This window comes from Cottoperca gobio, chromosome 24 (genome assembly GCF_900634415.1).
Source record: "Cottoperca gobio chromosome 24, fCotGob3.1, whole genome shotgun sequence".
NCBI classification, from domain to species: domain Eukaryota; kingdom Metazoa; phylum Chordata; class Actinopteri; order Perciformes; family Bovichtidae; genus Cottoperca; species Cottoperca gobio.
In genome coordinates, this window is record NC_041378.1 from 9,269,124 (window position 1) to 9,292,384 (window position 23,261).

The window sequence follows — 23,261 nt, forward strand, 5'->3', positions numbered from 1 at the left end:
TACAAAAAGGTTATTGAATCAGTTTTTAAAGAGATTATTAGGAAGAATATAAAGTTAGATCATCTTATTTGAGAGTGGTCTCAATCTTCTCATCTAACTCTCTGGAAGAATTTCCCAAATCTATATCTCCTCCATTGGCCACTTATTAGAGTTTTAGAAAAATACACCTTTACTTCCAGTTTGCCAATACCAAAAAGAGCCCATCTATATCAATGAGTGCTTGGTGTTTACCATGCTATGCGTGTGTGTGTGTGTGTTGGCACATATTACCGTCACAGTGACACTCAGCAGGAGTGACAGCGGCTTTCTAGGAATATCATCGGCCGTGTCGATAAGAGGAGCTGTAGCCTCAGCACAAACAACACACTCCCAGCTCCATACACATGAGTAAATCTATAAAAGAAGCATCACTTTACGTTCTCATCCAGGTATGTTTATTGTTATCCAGAGTGCACTGACACACCAGTACAGACATACAGCACAGACAAAAGTGAGCATTCAATAGAAAACTGAAAAAAAAGACTCTGATCTCACTGTGATGTTAATGTCTGATAAAAAGGGTTACTAGGTGGAATATGGACCTGCTCATATACAGTATCTGTCAGTTAACATGTAGTGCAGTGGCGTACAACAGAGTGCAGCATCTACAGTGGCGTGATTATCTGTGTAGAGTTAGAGAAATGTATTACAAAGCGTTTGATATATGATCCAATAATTCTGAGAAGTGTCATCTGATTATACAGGAAGTGATATATGACATGTAATGTATCCATGGCAATGATTACCATATAACTCAGTCATGATGGATATTACAAAATCACCATTAAGATCCGTGTGGCTAGTTAGCAGATGTGTTGTGTCAAACATAAAAGAATCAAATAAAAAGGATTTGATTGATGAGGCAGTAAGTGATTGACAAGTTGGACAAAATCAAGGCTTTGAGATTTGGGGTGTACCTTTCACTCAGCGCAACATCCTTTAAAAAGGTATATTTACAAGACACACGTAATAGATTTTTTTTTTCTTCATATTATTAAATATATTACATAAATCATATTCTTCCATGCAGAAAATGCAGTGTTGGACAGTACAGGGAGTTTCCTGTTATTCATAAAAACAACTACAATCTGTAAAAGGGCTGGTTTCAAATGTGTGGTTCAAGACTTCTTTATTTTTCCTCATTGACGTCATCGACCCGTCTATGGAGGGAGACGGTTTGTGTTGTTTGTAAACGGGCCCTTTTTCCAGCTATAATCTATTAAATAATCAAATCTTCATATAACTAAATACTTCACTCAACAACAAAACTATCTCCTAACTCAAAATATTTTGTTCATTCACCTTGTATAGTGTTCATCTCTGTTACTGCATGTGGGCTGGTTGGCTGTAAACGGAGTTGATGTAGGAAATTAGATATCATATCTGTTCCAAAACCCACAGCATGAAAAGTGTTATAGGTGGCAACAAACTGAATGTATTGCACATTTAGTTTTTCTTAGGGAAGTTGACTTAAGTCTACGTCGGTTTGAACGTGTGACATAAAGAACTTAAAAAATTTAGTGAAAACGCAAAAAATGTCACCTCTCACTTGTCATTTTTGGCTTGCAGCTACTGTATGGGGAGTGTAAAAGCAACAACGTCATCTCGGTACCAACTCTTACTGTAGAAATTATTGCACCACACATGTTAGAAAGTGTTCTCCTGCACAAAACAGGACACACAGTAAACCCTCTATGAGATAAAGAAATGAGCGATGTACAAGGAAGGTAATACTGCTTCTTTAAAAAAAAAAAATCCAATAAAAAAGAAGTACATGAAGAATGAATGGCCGTCCAAAAAATAAAAGCGGAGCTGTGTGCAGAAATGCATAATCTGTATGTACTGTATTATCCGTTTGTGCGACAAGTCTGAAAGGAATTCATTCAGCCAGTCTTCCCAATCTTCCCAGAATGCAGCTCTGGTTTCTGCAGTCCCACAATGTACAGCGTCTATTTGGACCAGTCCACTCTGGCAAAGAAAGGGTGGGATTTGATATCATCCACGCCTCCAACCCCTGCCCCCAGTCTCTCCATTGGGTTGTACTGGAGCAACTGCAGGACAAGACAGACACCAAAAGAGACACATTTTTAATGCAGTACAAGTAACAATAGTAGTAGTACAAACACAGGATAAGGTTAAGCAGAGATAAATCCATGCTGACCATATAAATATACATTTAAAGATTATCGGTGTTGAGGATTTGCGATTAGCTTTAAGATACCAGCATGGTGCAAGCTAGGTTATTAAGAATATGTCCACTATGTTTAGGATGTGTGTTTATCTGTTATAATCTGTCATAATCATTTAAAGCTGTAGTGAGGTTTTGATGTTATATTTTCGTAACATCTTTGGAGAGGAGATCTCATCGGGTAGTGTTTTCAGCACTCTGTCAATTAAGGTACAGGTTTAGCGGCCACTATAGCAGGTCATGCTAACTTAGTTCTAACTACTGTATTCATTGGAAACAAACCACTTTTGCTGGTGTGGGAAATGACTTACTGTGCTTACTTCTCCCTGGGAAAGACCTGGCAGAAACTGAACCGTGTATTTTAAATATCACATTGATATAAACTCTGTCCATGTTAAATTATTATTTCATTATTATTTAACATAGGCAAAGTTAAATATCTTGGGTTTACCAGCCAGTGAGAACCAGCAGTAACTTTTATTTCTGTAAATAGATTATTACTTTAACATTATCGTGCACCACCCACCTTTTGTAAAAGCAGCAAATGTGGCATTAGTTAACGTTTCTTTAATCTGCACTTTCAAGTGAATTTGACTTTTGTAATGAATATACAAGTTACCAGTAACACACTCGACTCTCACCTTCTCCAGCAGAGATCTGGCCTCTTCTGACACAGACTCGTGGATGTTGAGAGCGGTGTGGTGACCGATTCCCGCAGGATGGCACCGCAGCAGAGACTGTACAGAGGGAAGGAGGGGTGGAAAGAATAGATAACTATCAATCAAAACAAAAAAAAATCCCTGACAGACTGAGCGCTAAAGGGACAGATTTACTGACACCCGCAGAGCCTAGGTCAATGGGAGAGCACCAGGACTGGACAAATAGGAGGAGACCAAAGAGCCAGAGCACCTGAAACAACACTGATCACACCAACTACAACAAGGTAATAATGATTCAACTTCTGTTGCTCTTTTCTTAGAACTGCTGCGTGTGAGTCAGATAGAGTGAGTGTCACAGAAAACCTTTTCTTTTTGGTTTGTTTGTCCTTCGAGCATACGGAGCAGTTTTACTGGGAAAACCAACAGTTAAGCAGTCGTAAATATAAAAGCTTTTAAATTTGTTTTTACAGTAAAATATGACCAGGTTAAACTGTCGATTATAAGGAGTTGTCGCACTCACAGTAAAAAAAAAAAAAAAAAAAAAAAAGACATAATCTCAGAAGTGAGAGAAAGGGAGCAGAAGACCTGCAAGTGCTTTTCCAACCACAGAATGAAGCCCCATTGTTAAAATAATTGACAATAATGACCATAATCACTGTATGCTGCAACAGCACATCTTTCAGCGCATCTACAACTACAAATTGAAAATGCTAGAACAGAACGTGTGCAGCAACAGAAAGCCTGTGAAGTGTTTGTGTTGTGTTTTCCATCAGTTAGGTCGTTTGCCTCTCTCTCTATCTCTATCTCTATCTCTCTCTCTCTCTCTCTCTCTCTCTACATGCTGCAGGAGTTCTGGCTGGGTTCCTAGCTGTAGTCAAGACTGCTCCAGGCAAGATCTTATCCTGCAAGGATCAAGAGACACTATGTGTGCCTGTGTGTGTGTATCCTTGCCAGGGCTGTACCCAGACTTAATCATCAAAGGAGACATCTGTGTGACTGAGTTGTTTTTTTTCCAGGTAAGTGAGTGTGTATTGTTCAACATAGGACCACTAACCTAACACTCCGACTCATGTTTGGGGCCATTGATGGGAACCACTGATAGCGGATATGAAAACATGCCCACTGGCAATCAGTTAGAATTTATTCAAATGTAATAGACAATGAAATATTGCAGGGACGCTCTGCACCTGCACTCGGTGTCTGCTTGTGCAACTGTGTATGCGTTTGTCCTTCAAGGGAGCAGCAAGTTATAATTAGCATGTGTACATGTATAACAGCTGAACATGTGTCTTTAGTCTTCCCAACGAAAAGGTGCAGAGATGCTCCCCTTCCTACCAAGCCTGTCTTAAAAGATTGTCCCTCAGACAGCCCTGATGCTGGTCCAGCCGACTTGCAGCACCTTGAGAGCTGCCCCGGTCTTCCCCTTCCACGCCGACCTCAGATCGTCGTGCTCCAAGCCCGGCGCTGCTCCAGGAGCCAGAAAAAAGGCCCGGGGAGAGCTGACCCCCTGGCCCAGCAGATGGAGCTCAGGCTGGGGGAGAAAGTCACACCGACACCCCTGGCACTCCCCGAGAACCAGAGTAAGAGACGGCAGCCAAGACGCACCTCTCTCTCTCACACACACACACACACGCACGCACGCACACATACAAAAACAACAAAAACTCCACCTACAAACACATACAGACACGCGCACAGAATCATACACACCTGGCACAACCATAAAGAGTGTTGGAAGCCAAGACACCTACAGACATCCCACAACACCTTAGCAACAAAGAGAACATTTTTTCCTACTTTTTCACTCACCATGCCCGTCAGGAGCTCAAACAGGACGGCGCCCAGACTCCACCAATCGCACGCTGCAGTCTCCTCAATGATACCTCCGACCTCTGAAAAAAGAGCAAAAAAGGAGGCAAGACGCTGAATTAAATCAACAAATAAAAAAGCAGAACAATAGCGTAAGTGTTGGGGAAGAATTATTAACTAGTGAAAATAACCAAATATGTATAATTAAAATCATTTACTGAGACCCCTTTAGTGTTTACATAAGATAAACTCTCAACATCAAACACGGTTTCAGACCGACATCTTGGATTACTTATTTAATTGAATTGATACAATAAAAATGAGCACAAAAACATGGACACAGTCAAACACACACACACACACAAACAAGTGTGTGTCTCATAAAAGGGTGATTTGCATAATAAAAAAGCAGTTAAATTGAGGAAACCGTCTGCTGCAACTTCACACCATCTGCATGACCTGACCTCAAACACACACTCCTACAACACGCACACACACACACACAATGAAATTTAAAGAAGAAAAAACAGAGAAGAAATATTTTCTCATTTTAAATCAAATGTCTCGTTTTGTCCGTTGAACAGTCCAAACGCCAAAAGATTTTCAGTTTACGATAAACAGCAAATCTTTTGCTTGAAAAATTACTTAAACACTTAATCCATTACCAAACCGGCAAATTTGCATTCTTTCTACAGACACTGATAATAGTCCACCATTAAGGTTTTTGTCTTGACAAAACTAATGAAAGAGTCTCAATAATTACAGATCATTTACCATCTCTTCTTTTTTTTTTTTTGGTCTTGTGTTAGTCTTCAATGGATCCTCAACCAGCCTGACTGGCAGCTTGATGGTCGGGTGTTGGGACTCCCCGGTACGCGTTTAAGTAAGACACAGAAACCAAGACTGATACTTCTTTGCTAAAGTCGAAAGTGGAAGTATGAGAGGTGTGTGTGTGTGTGTGTGTGTGTGTGTGTGTGTGTGTGTGTGTGTGTGTGTGTGTGTGTGTGTGTGTGTGTGTGTGTGTGTGTGTGTGTGTGTGTGTGTGTGTGTGTGTGTGTGTGTGTGTGTGTGTGTGTTATAGCTCTACTGGGTACCAGATGGCCTCTTGTGCCGCTCAGCTTGCCTCTGCTCTCTCCAGAGGGCCGGGACCCAGGGTCACGGCTGCGTGTGCCCAGAGACCAGGCTCCTCAGCTGGGGGAGCATAGGAGACAAAGACCCCTCATCTCCCAGAGGCTGCCGGGGAACTCCAGGGGCCTGTGCGGCTCTCTTGCAGCAGAGGTTAGAGAGGGCTATGATACAACTTGCACGTTTCGTATACACACAAAACACATGCACACGCACACACACACACACACACACACACACACACACACACACACACACACAGCCAACTGAGCAACCAGTCTTCAGGGCTCCCCAGGACTACTGTTTTGACAGCCAAGGAGAGAAGATCGTCATTGAACGGACTAGTGATACCTGCGTAGTTATGAGCTGGAGGGGAGATACTGGACACACACACACACACACACACACACACACACACACACACACACACACACACACACACGCACACGTCTCAGAGCAAGGTCGATGTCATCACAATGGATTAATGTCTAAGGAGCTGCAGGGAGAGTACAGTGGAGCTGGCTACACTTACCGCTCTGTCAGAGCGAGGCAGGGAGAAAGGGAGATAGAGAGAAAGAGGATGGGAGGGGAGAATTAACTGCATCCACAGGCCATGGGTCATTTAAACTTCACTGTTACACTGCACTGTGGGATGAGTAAACTTGCGATACCTCCACTCAGCTTTCTTTCTTGAACAGCACATGAAACATTTTAAAAATGAATCATGGGTTCTAAGAAAACAAAAAGGACACTGACGTGTTCACCGGTAAAAACAATACAGTGCGGTCACCTCGTGGCCTCTTCTTCCCTTTCCCCTCAACAATGCAGTTCCCTCCTGCTTCGTATCTTAATCACACTCCATCTCCTCTCTCCTGGGGGCCATAAGGAACTTTCTCTCTTCTCCTCTTAGACCGACTTCCCTAAAAACTTAACCGACAGTCATTGTTGAAAGGGGAAGTGAAGTGTATGCAGGTAGGAAGTAAGAAGGTATTGGTGCATGACGCTCCAAGACTGAGTGAGTGTGTGTGTGTGTGTGTGTGTGTGTGTGTGTGTGTGTGTGTGTGTGTGTGTGTGTGTGTCTTGTGAGCCGGGGAAGCTCTGTTGAAATGGAGGCAACCGTTGATGAAACTGAATAAGTTATATATTCAAAAACAAAACAATGACTCTTATGGCTCATCTTCATTATGAGGACAGAATATTTGAAAATATTCAAATAATAAAGCAGAAGTACCTCCAGGGTACAATTTCTTACTTGAAAAGCTTTTCGAAACAACGAAATGACAGCTCTGTGTCAAAAGGGGAACTAAACTTTATCTTCCATTAGATCACACCGTGGCTGAGCAGGTAAAATAAAAAGCCCAGTGAAAACAAACAGCGAGCATGATGATGAAGTCATCAATAACTGACTTGTTACTTCTGGGGAAGAATAAAGAATTTCCCTTTTCTAAGACATTAAAGACAATCGGTTTTGGCGTGGCTTCCCTCTCAGCAGAACAATAAACAATTACCTCACACTGTCACTCAACAGCTTGTTTGTTTTTTTTCTTATTAGAGAACAAAACATTAGCCATCTGATGTTTATCAATAACGACAAAATGGTTGTAAAGTAAATAAGCAGAAGTGCAGAATAAATACATTAATACCCTCCTGTCACTGTATTTTCCGAGTCCACTCCCGTGTGTTTTTGGGTGTGAATGTGTGCGTTTTAAAAACATGTTCCCCCCCTGTCCCCACACACACACACACACACACACACACACACACACGGCCCCCTGCTAGCTTTCTGGCAAACAGTCATAAATCTGTCATCAGGAATGAAGCCATCGCTAGAGCTGACCCTGTCTGGATAAACAGCAATACATAACAAGGGCAGGAGAGACACACACTCACTAACCTCTGCATTACAGTGTGTGTGTGTGTGTGTGTGTGTGTGTGTGTGTGTGTGTGTGTGTGTGTGTTAACAAGCACATACATCTACCGATACACAAATGTACCAAACGTAAGGGTTTGCAGGTCTGAAATAAAAGCATGCAAGATAGATGACAGCCATTACTTAGTAATGTGTGTTTAACCTGAACTTGCAAAAACAACAAAGAAAGGTGGACGTAAGAGACACCGAAGAAAAAGGACAGTGTTTGAGTGGGACAGTCAATGGATGTGGAAGCCTTACCATCGTTCAACAACAGCATAACACGCCCCCTGCTGGCAGCTAATATGCATTGCATCCATTGATCCACATGGGATCGTCCCTTTAACTAACAAGACCTTTCACACCTGGGCTGAGGTCAATTTAATTCTTCTTCATTTCACTGGAGGCGCCGGCTCTAAAGTTTTTACTGGGAATTGTTTTTCCTTTTTTTCATAATATTTGTATGACCTGAATGTAAAAACTACCCAAATGTGATTCAAAGAGCACCACTCTATGGAGCTATTGTAAATGATGTGCAAGCGAAGTTTCCGATTGCGTCGCCTCCTTCAGCTCCTCTCATCATCCGCAGACAGTGTCCAGCTTTGGTTGCACTTGTATTTGTCTTCAAACTAAAACTACATCTAAGTTCTACAGTGTTGAAAAGACCAGTCGATTAACTTGTGGATGTAATTAAAGAACATTTTTGAAAGTCAGTTAAACATTTACATCATCCGTCAAGTAAAGAAAGCAAAAGCTGCTTACAGCCTTTCAAGTCTGAATACGTGTTTACATTTTCCAGTTTCATGTCATTACATAATGAATAAATTGCAGTTTTTGACTGCTGGTCATATGACATTTGAGTACAGCACTTTGAAAAGTAATGAATAAATTATTTCATGGTGGAAATAATCGTTCGTCAAAGCTCTAAACTTTTACTTTACTTGATTGACACCTGGCTTAACAGTGCTGCTATAACTAAACTTTAAGGAAAGTAAAACACATGTTTTACATTTTGTCAAAATCTAACTTATTATCTAAATCTAAAAAATTATTTGAATACCAAATACATTTTTAAATCGTCAAAAGGGTTCAGCATATTACAGGCTACCCTTCCACACTCAAGTGTAAACATCTCTCGCTGCTTATATTAATAAGAAAATTACCACATTAATTACACAATGACTTAAGTGGCCGACATGTCTCGGCTCGGCACTTAGATTTTAAGCCACATTATGCATAAAGCTCCTTGTGCCGAGCTTTACTCCTGTACTCTTGTCTTTAGGTCATCTACTGCTGGCCCATGAACATTATGCCTCCACGTGCTTCTATTTCCATTAGTAGGCTTTTAAACAAGCTGTTGCTAAGGGAATAAAAATGCACACTTTGGATATTAGATAGAGCATTTGTTGCTTTCAGATTTATTACAACAGTGGCATACTGTATGTTCTAGTCACAAGGAGGATTTAAATCTGAAGTGACCTTCCTGGCTTGAGAGAGAGGATGAATATGAGAGAATAACTTAATACAAGTGCGTGGGAGATTGAATGGATGTGAGGGTCGTTGTGTATGTCTCAGAGTTTTTCCCGCTAACAGTTATCCATCCTGCATATTTAAGAAAGATGTATTCAAACTCGTCACAAATAATCTGCCCCAGAATTATTTCCGGACACTGGGGTCAGCAAAGCCGTTAGGACAACTTTGAGTGTAACACCATCATTGGCTACAAGGAGCTGTCTCTAAGTACAGACAGGCTCCATTCATTTGGCATTATGCGTTCACATTTTGTTGTTTCTGATTGGTGTCCACGTTTGAATTTTGCACCGCGTCTCAACTGCCAATCAAATCAACTCTGATTGCTTTAAGCAACCTGCCAAGGTGGGTGACCATGTCATCGGACAAGAATGCTTTTCAGCGCTTGAAATTCAACAATATTTTCCTTCTGAAATGAGAAAAGGGCTCCAACATTACTGTACAGTGTAAAGCTCCAAATGCTTGACGTCAAACCTTATTGCCTAGTTTAAAACATTTGTTAGCAAAGTAATCAAATGTAGTAATTAACAATAGTTACATTACTTATTATATTTTAACAGGATAATCTGTAACCTATTGTATTTCAAAAGTATCCTTCTCATCAGTGTGCTTAAAGCAGCAACATATTGGAAAATGTATCTGCCCATAGAAGTCAAATGCACAGCGCACACATGCACGCGCACACACACGCACACACACACACACACACACACACACACACACACATCACACACACACACATCACACACACACACACACACACACTCACTAAGTGCTAAGTAGGGACATGGTGCTGTAGTCTAGCAGCAGTTTGTTTTAGGCAGCTTGTAAACAGCATGCCAGAGCTGCCACAAGCCTGCTGAGGGCAACACATGGGGTTACCGCACTGCTGCCTGGCTCACTGTTGCACAACAACACACTCTACAGGACAAAGAGAGAACTATTTCAAGAGCCAGCCTCTCAAAACTGTGGACCCTGACATTTCTAATTCATTCTCCAGATATTACCAATATGATGTATTATACATCGTTCCTTTAATGGCTAAAAAGACAAAACAACCTAAAGAACAGAATGGAAAGAGCACCTTCGGATATGTATGTCAATTTCAGAGTCAAGAAGAATCAGTGTTCCTCCGTTTCTACTCTCAAGAACGGTTTGTGTGCAGTTGGATTGTTTATTCATGTCTGGCTATGAATGAGGGTTTTTGTAACCATGGGAAATGGCCTACTTATGGCCCTGCATGCCTGCATAAAATTAACCCCACGTAAACCTTCTAACTGACCCGCAAACACACAAAATGAGGCTCCCAATTAATAAGAATAGAGTGAGTACATAAGAGAAATCATGTATATGTCTCACCTGGTGCACAGTACATATTGGCAACGGCCTCTTTGTCACAGGAATCCTCCACATCGTTCCAGCTGCAAAAGTAGGTAAGTTGAACGTGCCCTAAGGAGACAGGAAGAGAGGGAAAGTGTTCAGCTCAAAGTCTAAGTAAGAAACATTCACTTCGTGCTCTGCCTCTGGTCAAGCCCTCACAGTCGAGTGTCTCTCAGACTCTCTACTTTTCAAACTGTTTACTCATCTTTAGAGCACTTCCTTCCTCCGTTCCTTTCTGCCTCTCTACATCCCTCCGCGAGATTTCCAAGCATACAGCCCCAGCGATTACTCCTGTTTAGCGGCTACCCGTTAACGCTATCATTAGAACTAATGGTGTCATTAGGTAGCCGTGGCCATTAGCCTGGGCTAGCCAGACTGATGCACCACACTACGCCGTTGATGGGCCCTTTAGAACAATAATTACCACCAGAGAGACGAAAACAGCCACTCAGCTAATTAGACGCTTGTTGATAACGAGGTGGAGAGAGATGATTGTAGGACGACAAAGGAAGAAGTTGAGGGGGGAATCTGTGACCTCCTGGTAAAACAACACTTTGGGTAGAGGCTTATTTTAAGAAATAGATTACACAATGATTGACTGACAAAGACGGTCCCTTACGTCAAATACTTTCTGCTCTAAGAAAGGAATAAGCAGAGATCCCGACCCGATCAGGTTATTTGTTTTTTGATGGAGAAAACAAGCAAAAACAATATGATGTCCACATAGTACAGAGGGATGCGGCTTTATGCTCGCGCTAAGAGAAATATGAGCAGATGTCACCAATATTTCTATAGGATTTTCATTAGGTCTTTATAAAACTCTTTACATCAAGTTTACTTCTGGTTTCTTTATTTAGTGCATTGTTGTCCATCTTTGCTTAAAAATAAAAATCTAAATGGCTTAGTTATTATTAAGGAACAGGAATCATGTGTTTATATTTCCTCAGTCCATTCACGTTTAATAAGATTCAATGATGCATCTTGCACTAAGTCAATATACATCTTTTTCTAAACTTTCTGTAACTAAACTGTATTGTAATGCTGCCCTGATATTATAGATCGGCAGCAGTTGCGAGAATATTGTTAGAATGTCGTCCAATAGTTATTGTTTTTTCCTACACTTTCTGTCATCCCTGTGTGCATCAGTCTAGTACACTATTTAAGAGAGCTACTGTATGAGATAGAGGACACGATTGTGTACAATAAGCTGTGGTAATAATGGATGTCAAACCTTGGTGGTCGAGCAGGATGTTGTTGGGGTTAAGGTCTCGGCAGATGACGCCCTCTTGGTGCAGAGAATCCAGGGCTGTCACCATCTCTACCGCACAGCATCGTATAAACTCCTCCGGGATACGAGCTTGGGATGCAGCCAGCGACAGCTCGTCCAGCTCTGCAAACAGCCGCGATACTTCTTTATCAAATACGCTGCCACCTGTATTACTAATAACTCCTGATGATACACCATCAAGACCTAATAAACTCTCCACCACTGCGCAGGCCTCGGTTCCATTCGTGGCTGTGATAGAGCCTGTGCTTTTGCCACTAGAGTCTGTATTTACTCTTGCATTGGCCTCTAGTTTCATGTTAAGTGAGTCAGTAACTGGAAGGTCAAGGGGAAGGTCATTATTTTGGCATGCAGGTTGAACCACCATGTTGTCAGAAGCCTCTTGCCCGAACGTCAAGCTGCAGTCATCCCACAGTGAGTTGAAAGGAGAAGAAGATGCAACACTGGTGTCACAAGTTACAGAGGCTGTACACAAAGATGAAAGCTCTTGCTCTTGTGGCTGCTCCACCTCTTCCTCAGGCTGACAGTGTAGCTGTAAAACATCAGGCTGGATGAACTTCTGAGGAGAGGCCGTGGCCTCCAGGCCCAGACACACGCCCGAAGTGTCTAATTCCTGCTGTGAAGAGTCTACAATCCCACCCGTTACAGGCAGGTTGACCAAAAGGTCTGGCGGGTGACCCTCATCCTCCACTACCGCTTCTTTAAATGAGATGACTGGCACTGACTCGTTGGAGCCTTTATCACTACAGTCTAACCCCCAAAGCTCCGAGCTGTGGCCTTTGACCTCCTGAGCCAGCTCCGGAAGATCCTCAGTGACATCCGAGGTCATGTCGGATGGAGAAAAGAGGGGGACCTGCTTGTGAGAGGGACGCTGATCTCCTGAGTCGAGACAGGTCACCTCGCTTGCACTGTCTTTACTGTCAATACGGAAAAACTCCATTGGCGTGTGCTTGGACTGATCCAAAGACAGAGGCACAGCAGGGGAGGGCAGAGGGCTGAACACTTCACCGTGGTTCTGACCCTCGCCACGGTATTGCTCATTGTCAATGGTGTGGCCACTTTTGTCAGACGACTCGGTGAAAAAGCCAAGTTCCTGAGAGCTGATCGGCGAAGAGAGGCTGTCGTTGCTAAGAAGCGAGCGGCTACGCGAGGAAGTGGTGGTCGTCGCAGCGGGCACTTCCAGTGACAGTATATCCTGTTCGCTCTTCTCTTCCTCCACTTCTAGTGCGTCTGGTTCTACTTTGTCTTGTTCATACTCGTTGCAAAGAGTCAAATAACTGTTGGTGCATTCTTCCTCCGAGGTGGCACCGGAGTCTGACTGGGCCCCAATTTGTTGAATACGCCTGGGAGGAAGAACACTTTTCTTAGGAGACGCGATGAGTTTCTGTCCCACTTTGTTCTGCAGCCCTGACACAGAATCAGAACAAGCAACCGGCCCAGAACCAGAACTGGCCGAACCTGCATCCAGCTGTGGTACAGCATGCTGTGGAGAGTGTACAGCCGCTGTGTGGCTCTTCTGAATGAAAGGAATGTCAAAGCTCTCCTCTGGGCTGGAAATACGCAGGTACTTTCCAATGTGAGACCACAGCTTGCCACCTAAGGATAAAGGAAGCAGGGCATTCAAAACAAAGACAAAAGAAGGGTGCAGGGCTGTACCAAATGTCATTCCTTTACATTTAAAGTTTCTATTTAGGTTTTCAAATGAAGCTTTGAATGGTTTGTCGTCATTTTATGTTATTGTGGTTATAATACAATTTTAAAAGGCTAAACAACAAAATATTCCGTTACATAAAAACATGTTGTGACACATAGTTTAATGTTACACATAGTAACTTTAATACTTTGCATAAATAATATTAGTGTAGCCTAATCTTTAACTGCCAAAATAATAGAGTGCAAAACTTTCTCTCTAATTCCTCATCCGTCCTCTTAATACCTCTGCTTACCAATGTCTGGACAAATACACTTCACACTTCCGCTAAAGGAAACTTCTTCTGGGATGTTTTTAGGAACTCAGCAACCGCCTGTGTTTCAATGGGAGGAACTTGGGTCTAAATGTAGTTCCTAGGCCACAGTTCCCATCTTACAAAAACGTAGCAGCACTGAAAGTTGTCCACTTGTCAAACCCAAGCCTGCTATGACCTGCAGGCCCATGTTGAGGGGTTAGGGAAACAATGTAAATGCCCTTATTATTTCAGTTTTATTGTGCTGTAGTTGTGAATATTACCAAATGAATTCATTGTAATTGAATCCAAATACCATGCATTGCCACATGTGCAACTTGGGGTCTTTGGAGTAGTGCTCACAAGGGTGAATATTTATTTATTATAGTATTTCACTGAGCCAACACCAGAGAAGGCCAATGAACTAGCATCGTTTATTTATTTTTTATTTATGTATTTTTACAAGTGTTCATTGACACTCAGAAACAAGGAGTTGCTGCTATTTGCTGTTAAATTTATTTTATATTCAAGTTTAGCTTTTTATTATATTTTATTACTTGTAGTACTTACGCAAACAGAGAAAATGCAGACAATAACAGTGTTAATTTCATGTTCATTTCAGTTCAGCAATTCTGTGTCTTATTCCTTAACATTATTATTAATATATATAAATAATAACATGTATTACTTAAAAGTTTGGGGGTCCCCACTTGGTAATTTAGTCACTATTTGAGGCATGTGCCCCAAACATTGCATCTACAAAAAAGTGTTTTATCGCTTCACACACACACACACACACACACACACACACACACACACACACACACACACACACACACACACACACACACACACACACACACACACACACACACACACACACACACACACACACACAGCTGTAGTGTGAGCAATTGGAAGCCAGCATCTGTTGTGTGTGATGAGAATGGATAGGGAGTTCACAGTGATGATAATGATAGTGAGGCAACTCGATGGCTTAGAAAGTAAAACCATCCACATGTTGTTTTGTCCAATGTCACTCAGGTCACTGCCTCCCTCCGTCTGCCTGTCTATCGTCATTCAACCCATCAGTTGCTAACAGCATACTAAAGAAGCATAAAGAGCAACCCTGGATTTTGAGACTCACAGAGCTGGGATGCATCTGTGGGTAAACGATGCCTTTTCTGGCATTTGATTAGCTTTATTAGATCATGTTCATATGATATTAAATGCTGTTCACTAATATTAGCACAGGGTGGTTATAGAGTGCACCAGATTGTATAGGTTACAGGGCATTACAAAGTATGGCTGCATTATATTGTACGAACACCCACACACACACACCCACACCCACACCACACACACACTAGAGTGAGTGGGATGTAAGGAGGCCCAGGTGTTGGCTTAGCTAATGAAGCATGGCGCCACCTGGTATTCAAAATAATGACCTGTGACACACACCCATCTCTATCAAACATCTGTCTGGAACAAGGGCAGAGAGAGGGGTGGGAGGCGAGCGGAGGAGGGATCAGGTGAAAAGACAGTTGAGGTAAAAAATTTAAAAAACACAAAAGAGGGAAGATGAAGTGGTGAGCATGAGGTTTGTGCGTCTTACCTTCAGCATACTGCAGCAAAAGGAAAACTGTGTCTTCAGAGACGATGAACTTTCTCAGCTGCACCATGTGGGGCACAGAGTGAGGCATGATCGTCCTCTTCGTCAGCCCACTGTCACTGCTCTTCCTCAGACCCTGCAGGGAGAAGGGCGGAGAGGAGCAGGTGAGTAATTAAAGGTGAAGTAAGCAAGAAAATCTGCATTTAAGGACAAGGGGAGAAAGAGTAACCCACATATGGAGGGCATGAGTGGGAGGAGGTTAAGGAAGGTGAGTGTTTTAGTTTGTGTGAAGGAGGCAAAGGAGAAACCTCCTATTAACGAGATGCCAGCTTTGCCCCATGGCAACCCAAAGTCACTGGATTCATCAAGCCACATACAGCGCGTGACTTTAAAAAGAGCCGAACAAATCTATCAGCTCTACACGTAAAGTTCACATTGGCTGTGTGTGTGTGTGTGTAGGTGTACGTGTGAGTGCACTTGTGTGTATTCATCTGTGCCTGCGCTGTGCGTTGGCATCTGGCACACGTCTCACACCTGAGAGCAGAGGAGCTGACAGGGACAGGCCCATTAGAATCAATTACACCGGTCACACACAGGGGCCTCTGGCACACTCACACTTACAGTCAGGCAACACACACACACACACACACACACACACACACACACATATTAAACTTACTTTCAGGATGAACGTCTCTTGTGTTCTCTTGTCCATGACCAAAAGAACCTGTGATGGAAGAGTGCCATTAATTGCCAGATATGAACAGACAGTCTAAAATGATGTAGTGGTTGTGGCCTCCGGAGCAGTGTTTTTCAACGACTGGGTCAGGGCACACATGAGGGTCACAAAAAGATAAATGTAGGTCCCTAAATTATACTAGGCAAATTGGCGCTAACACAAATCCCGCTGTGTCGAGCATAACAAGTCCAAGCCACATAAAGAAAGGAATCTATAGATGTCTGTAGTGTAATAGCAAAAAAGGAAAAACAAATGCTAAATTAGCTGCAAAAACACTAAACAAAGCATAGGAAAATGTAAAGGTGACGATAGAATTAACAATGAATCTTTCCATTTTCTCTAATATAGAGTTATAATGCTTTTCCATTTTATTTATTTATTTCATAAGTCAATGTAAATTTAGTATTTTCAGATTTTGTACAATCAATCTGAAGAGGTTACCATGGTCATTTCATAGATTTGTAGCTTTAATATAAACCAAAAATGAAGAAAAAAAAGCCAAACAGCTGGTTATTCACATTTATGTGACTAAAAGCACTTTGTAAATTGGATTTTGAAAAGTGCTCTATAAATAAAAGTTAATTATTATTATTTTGACATGCACACATTTCTTTCTTGTGCTCCTAAATGTTTTAATGTTGGCGCACGTGTGTTCCTTTAAAGAATATGCCACTACAGATCCATGCAATGCTTCCTGGCAGACAGTAATTGCTACTAGTTCCATCTCTAAATCCCTACCTTCTTTCCATCTGTGCCTAAATTCCCCAAAAAAATTAAAAGGAGCTCCCACCATCTCTCATTTCACTTTCCTTTACTATCTCCCTCTGCTCTCGATTTCCTCCCACCTTCTCCCTGACATCTCCATTGCTCTTCTGCTCCCTCACCATCTCAGGGGAGAGCTTGAGCATATGTGTGCGACCCGGTCTGTGTTCGTGCGTAGTGCAGTGCGTGCGTATGTTTTGCGGGTGCGTTCTCTCCATGTGACCCTGGCCGGGACCAAACAGGTGCAGGCTAAATGGATATGAATGGAGCTGTGAGTAAACAGAGTGGCAGTGCTCGCCAGGGCGCTAATATAATTAAGACACAAACATCAGGGAAGGGGGGAGGTGGAGAGGAGGGGCAGGGGGAGCAGTAGGGTGAGGAGCTCTCTCCATCTGTCCCCTCTGTCCCCATTAAAAGTGAAAGGAGGAAGGAGGAGGAGGAGGAGAAAGAGGAGAGGAGAGCCGGCTCATTTGTGGCACTGTAGTTTTCACTTATGCCGGGTTTTTGTTGTTGCTGTGTGTTCGATTTGTTTCTGACATATTGTGGATTTTGCATGCACCTCTGTAGAGTAACACATGTTAGTATTGTATCAACATTTTCCTTGGGGTTTTGTGTGTGTGGAGGACGAGCATCATTGATTCAATGTTGTGTGCCGCTCTCTGAGCTGCTTGCCAAGTCATTTCATGGCTGAGTGGTGAAGTTGCTTCGCCGGCAGCTGGTTGAGAGGACCAGCAACCTAAACTGACCTTGTGGTAGTCATAACTGACGCTGAACATACACACACTCAGCCCTTACCATACCATTCAGTAAATCTATTACGCTTTATTGCTTCGGATAAAGGAGATGGTCAAAGAAGGAAAGGACACAAGGAGGAGAAATTTGACACAACCACATTTATCTGGGCCAGGGAAATGATTAAATAAATGAGTGCCTGCCAGACCAAAGTGTAATTACTTTGTTAGGACCTCAATTATTGTTGTCATCTTAAGAATTTTTTGTCTTACATATTTACGATAATATTCAAGGAGAAACTTCAGACGTCAAATCAAACAAAGTGACATTTTGAATTTGAATTTTTGTGTCTTTTACTTACTTTTTTGGTCAAAAGATTAAATAAAATAAAAAGACAAATCATCATTATAAATGAAACAACTTTGAAATAAACTCACAAAATATGGCTGCAAGTTGCATAACTTGTTGTCAACAGTGAACTGACCTTATCTATGACCCCTAACACCCTGTAAACTCTCAGCTCCTCAGATGGACTCTGTTGGCCTCCTCTGCTGGTGGACGGGCAGCACTGTACCCCCAAAGCCTTGGATTAAAAAAAAACAAAAATCAAATTTCAATAAGCATTAAGAGTGTGCTATTTCATCATGTATCATGTGGAGAGAAGCAAAAGTCAGTGTATGAGACGAGAATATAAAAAGATAAACTCCAGACTGTGATCATCAGATACAGGTTGCGTGCAGTGGCTTTTTATTCCATATCCATTACACAAAGATAGGTGTAACACTTTTCAACACAGGCTTGCGGTGATGTTTTCATCTGTAAAAAGAAACCAGACTATACTCTGATGTACTGTCTCAAGTGGTTTGAGGACCCTGGTGGATGCAAGCACGTAAAGCAGATTTGCATAATCTAACATAGACAGCGTACGGGCCAATGGCATTTCCCTCCCACTCACCACTGTCTGTGTTGACCCTTGACCCATGCTGCTTCTCAGATGCTGACTGGATATTTGTTCTGCACGCATCAGATACTCTGCAGTCTTCTTCTTCACTGCCTCTCGCCGCGTGGGACTGGGCTCACCTGAAAAGGGGTGAGTGAGATCAATCTTTTTTCTTTACGAAGCAGTTTTTATAGTGCCGGGTAAAAGTTTCTGTGCAAGCATTTTATTTACTGATAAAACAGCAGGTTAAAACTGTGACAGGATAATAAACCACAAAGTGGAAGTGATGTCATTTTTGTCAGTGTCAACTAAACAACCTCAACCCTGCTGCTTGTGGGTTCAGTATCAGACTTCAGCGGGGTGGGTGCTTGCAGATAGAAATCCATGGTTACCATATAATTTAACTGCTGATTTAAAAACTCTATCTCAAGAAAGAAATTGCTATTGTCATATAATATACCTGTTGTGTCACTGCTGCACATGTAGTTACCCAGCTCTCTCCCACACTGACCTTGCACGCCTTGCAGCAGCAGGTCCACGCCGCTGCGATAGCAGGAGAAAGCTGCCTGGAAGTCCTGCTCTTTCTCCTTCTGCACAGCCAAACAGATGAGCTCACTGGCTCTGTCTAGGTAGTCTAACTTCACGTCCTTAGGGTTGCCACCACTGCCTTTCTTCAGACTGCCGGAGAAGAGCGGCGTTCGGCCTGGCCAGTTGACCTCTAGGTTAGGGGCTGAGAATGCAGGGACTGGGGCAGGAGATGGGGTGCGCCGATTGTGCAGGGAGGGCAGGCGAGGGCTGCAGCTGCTGCTAATGCTGGTGGCTCCCCCCTGTGGCTGGTTTGGGGAGGTGCGGCCTGAGGCCATGCCATCATCTAGCCCAGCCAAAGAGTCCGTATCCACAGCCAGGGAGGTCAGGTCGCTGTCACTGGACGGGCCTGGGGAGGAGAACAATGTTAGGGACAAAACAGACACATACATACAGTACACGCTTCATAATGAGTTTAAGTTTGACCTCTAATGTAGGTGAATGTTATTTTGATACTTAAACAAACCTTACCTCCATACTCAGATGTGATAGTCAAATCATCTGCACCACTGATGTCTCTTTGAACTGAAAAACATGTGCACACATCTCTAAGCAAGTGTGAAGTAACAGTCGTGGTCAATTAAGAGGAAGGTCGATTCTTAGGAAGCGTTATTGTGTGTAATCCTACCGTCAGAGCTGCAGTCTGATAAACTGTCTGCCAGGAAGTCAGAAAAGGGCTCGGCTGGTCCAATGAGCTCTGAGCCGTCGTGGACCTCGCCTCCCTTGAAAATAATTTAAAACAATGTAATTCACAGTAGTAGTCTGGGAGCATGTTTGGGTTTCTGCATGTGGGTGATGGGTACCTTAAAGAAATCTTGGATGTGCTGACTACTATAGAGAGCGGGGATATTAGCAGAGAACTGGAGCAGATCCTCGGAGCACTGTCTTCTTTCCTCAACTACTGAGTCATCAAAACGACCTGCACATGCATTCAAGGATAGAACGACACGCACACACACATTAGAGTGATTTTGCCCTTAGGCAAGTGATCATGTCAAATAAGAGTAGCGCTTACTGACTGAGTAATAACACTGAGCAGAGGGGGGCAGAGTCATCACCACTGCTCCAGTGGTCAAAAGATCCAGGATTTATTGTCTTGTGCTACAGCAAAGTCTGTCAAAATGACAGTTTTTCTTTAGAGAAGGTCGCAAGCACTAACAACCAAATGTTAAGGGACCAGAGGAGAAAACGACTACACACACACACACACTTCTTTTTTTTCTTTTTAAATAACAATGGTCTCTTCTGGACAAATGTTTGACACAGGGGAATCAAGGGGATTAGTTTCTTACCAAAGACTTTGGCCTTGGCAAAGGGAGGAAACAGCTCCGACTGGCTACATGCATTCTTGTGCAGCTGCCAGAGGTTCTGATGAAGCTTCCGGAAATCACTGTATCTCTTCCATACTGTTATCTACAGAAAAGAGCAAGAGGAGTGACGGATGAAGATAATGAGGAAGAGGAGGAGTTGGGGAAACAATTGTGTTCTGTTTAAAGACATTTGAAGCTTCACCAAAAAGGATTATCTCAATGTTGTTGCTTGAAGTAGGAACCTGATTTTGTACTTGTCTGTAAAAGTAATCTAATTATCACTAAATATCTGAATAATTCACATATTCATTTTTTGGTTAAAGACAACAACAATTTAAAAGGGTTAACAACAGCACTCCATAGCCGGAAACTACAATGAATCAAACGTCAGCTGTTGTTCCTATGCCAACATTTGACAAGTTAAATGAGTCATCTTGTGCAATAAAACTTAAAAACACAAGACACAACATTCACACACAAACCTGAATGAAGTACTTCCTTAATGTGTGGCATAAAGCAAAAAGTAATGTCCTTATTTTGAGACGCGAGACCGGTTTGCTAAAACCCTGGTCAGGAAAACTGAGCACCATTACCAAAGAGGAGCACTGCTCAACAATGGAGGTATGCGTTTCTTGGCAAAACTCTTTTAGACACACAAGCAGTAATTGACATCATGCCTGCTGCATTAGCGCTGGTTCCAGGCCAGACTGCATTCCTCAGTGTGTGACAAATATTAAGAAGTTTTTGCAGCATGTTTGTAGATACATTATGAGAAAGGGGAATAGTTACATTTCTGTAAAACCTTTTAAAAAGACAAAACTGTTTTCTTGAGCAAATACAAATCCTTAGAATCATCACACTGAAGATGTGTCAGACGTTCTTTAACTGACAAGCCTAAGTGTCAGTATTCTGACATAAAGACAGTGGGCTTGAAATGTAAAAACAAATTGAATGTTAGCAATTCTCCTGATGTACAATTTCAACCTGTATTTGCTGTAAATTTCATGAATAAATACTGTTAAACTGCACATTTTGAAATGTATTATTATCTTGGTCTTGGAAGGTATCAACAAGCTTAGTCTGAGATAACAGATGACTTATGCGACTGTATATACAGAAGCTTAACTTCTGACCCTGTGCAAAGATATTACATCAAACTTCACTTTCAAGAAAGTCAACTCTCTGCCAATGCTTTCACACTCACAAAGTAAAAGAAATGGCTGCATGTCTTACCTCCTGGACATCCTCTGGGTTTTTCCTGGAGATTATCTGTGTAGGAAAGGGAGGAAAGAACTCATTCACTCTCCATGTGAAAGTATAAGATAACAGCGCTGGTTCAAGACTTTCTCGTGAGGCTGGCACAAGTATGAGCAGGGACACAGCTCTGAGTGCGACAATGAGTGCATTATATAGTGAATGACGGAAGTCTTGAGTGTAGGAACGAGACATCTCCAACAACCATAACAAGCAGGATGGCAGGCAGAGACAAAGAACCTCAGCCTGGCCTAATTCTTATTGAACTGGGAGCGTGCCCATGCATCTGTAAAACCACTGCACAAACTGGTAACTGGAGGTCTGGCAGAAATGTGGATGAATAATAGGATATTCATTTCACCATCAGAGGACTTACTTCTCTATACAAGCATTTAATCTGTGAGTTGCTGTTTATTATCAATGGGGACAGGAGCCTATTCTGCCTGATTGTCCAAAACTGAAAATGAATTATGTCCCGAACTGAAAGTGTTTTTCTCCTAACTTAAACTAGTTTCAGAGTAAAGCAGCACCTTACTATGGGAGATAGAAGTTTAGGCAATTACCAATGACATATACTTTACGAAGTAAGCCCAGGCTTTGACATTTCTCCAATTGGTAGTGGATCAGAATCCCCCACAACGGTAGTTACTTCTAACAAATGCATTTCTCTGAAAAACGTTCCTATAAATATAATGACAACATAAACCAGCTATCTATTTAATGATAGAGACTGGACATATTTTTTTATGATTAAAAGATGCTTAAAGATGGATGACAATTTCTAACGTCTAACGTAACACTACATATAACACGAACCAAGCTAGCTAGTTAGCTATCTAGCGGTTAACACAGAGTTAACTGCGTTTAGGTTGGATTCAATCAGTCTGGCTAATATTGCTAGTGTTAGCAACAAGACAATCCACTGTGGGTGAAAAATAACCCACATTTTAAAACATAAGCAAGTCTGAATGTGCATGTTAGTTACATCTACTGTGTTTACAAAAGCTGTCACCATTGTCAGCTTATCCTCAATCATTTAAATAACGTTACTTGTGTTTGCATCATATTAGCTTGGTTAGCACAGCTCAAGCTAGAAAGCTAGCTAACAACACCTAGCATTAGCCTTGCTGTCAGAGTGCCCATCATCCCTTTACTTACTCTTGCAGTCACTTTGTACACAGTGTAGCCTTTTAGGTGCTTTTTGGGATCCGTGACAGTATAAAACCGAGCCAGTTCTCCTCTGTCTCGCTGCGATATCATTCTGATAGTGACAACATTGCCAAAGCTACCAGTCGGCTAGCCTTACACATTCATTCCCTGACAGCACAATACAGGGAGACAAATAAGTTAGAGCTCCTCCTTGAGGAAAGCATGTGTAACTACATGCCTTAATGTCACTTGCATTCACCGGATATAAAATACAAAGTTGTATTTATTATTTGGGTTCGTGTATGTATTTT

General features: G+C 42.2%; 1 protein-coding gene across 3 annotated transcripts; it reads right to left on the reverse strand.

Moving 5' to 3' along the window:
* Positions 1-411: 411 nt before the first annotated feature.
* Positions 412-23,152, reverse strand: rps6kc1 (ribosomal protein S6 kinase polypeptide 1). Of its 3 annotated transcripts, none has more exons than XM_029425182.1 (16): positions 22,960-23,152; positions 21,781-21,816; positions 20,530-20,650; positions 20,041-20,156; positions 19,866-19,959; positions 19,709-19,762; positions 19,164-19,586; positions 18,668-18,792; positions 18,197-18,295; positions 16,159-16,206; positions 15,483-15,615; positions 11,871-13,520; positions 10,619-10,708; positions 4,696-4,778; positions 2,869-2,964; positions 412-2,090 (listed from the first exon to the last, which is right to left on the reverse strand). In XM_029425182.1, the coding sequence occupies exons 1-16, from the start codon at positions 23,059-23,061 to the stop codon at positions 1,989-1,991; spliced, it is 3,372 nt and encodes a 1,123-aa protein (XP_029281042.1). In that variant the 5' UTR covers positions 23,062-23,152; the 3' UTR covers positions 412-1,988. The 3 variants fall into 3 exon arrangements, with proteins under 3 accessions (XP_029281042.1, XP_029281043.1, XP_029281044.1); XM_029425183.1 differs by lacking the exon at positions 22,960-23,152 and adding an exon at positions 20,253-20,350 and having other exon boundaries at positions 21,781-21,799; XM_029425184.1 differs by lacking the exons at positions 20,530-20,650; positions 21,781-21,816; positions 22,960-23,152 and adding an exon at positions 20,257-20,334.
* Between the last annotated feature and the right edge of the window lie 109 nt (positions 23,153-23,261).

Coding starts and splice junctions, on each gene's coding strand:
- rps6kc1 (XM_029425182.1), bottom strand. CDS start 23,061: ATGATATCGCAGCGAGACAGAGGAGAACTGGCTCGGTTTTATACTGTC. Junction 19,763..19,865: donor ATCAGACTGCAGCTCTGACG/GTAGGATTACAC, acceptor CATGTTTTTCAG/TTCAAAGAGACATCAGTGGT. Junction 2,965..4,695: donor TTGAGCTCCTGACGGGCATG/GTGAGTGAAAAA, acceptor CCCTCTGTACAG/TCTCTGCTGCGGTGCCATCC.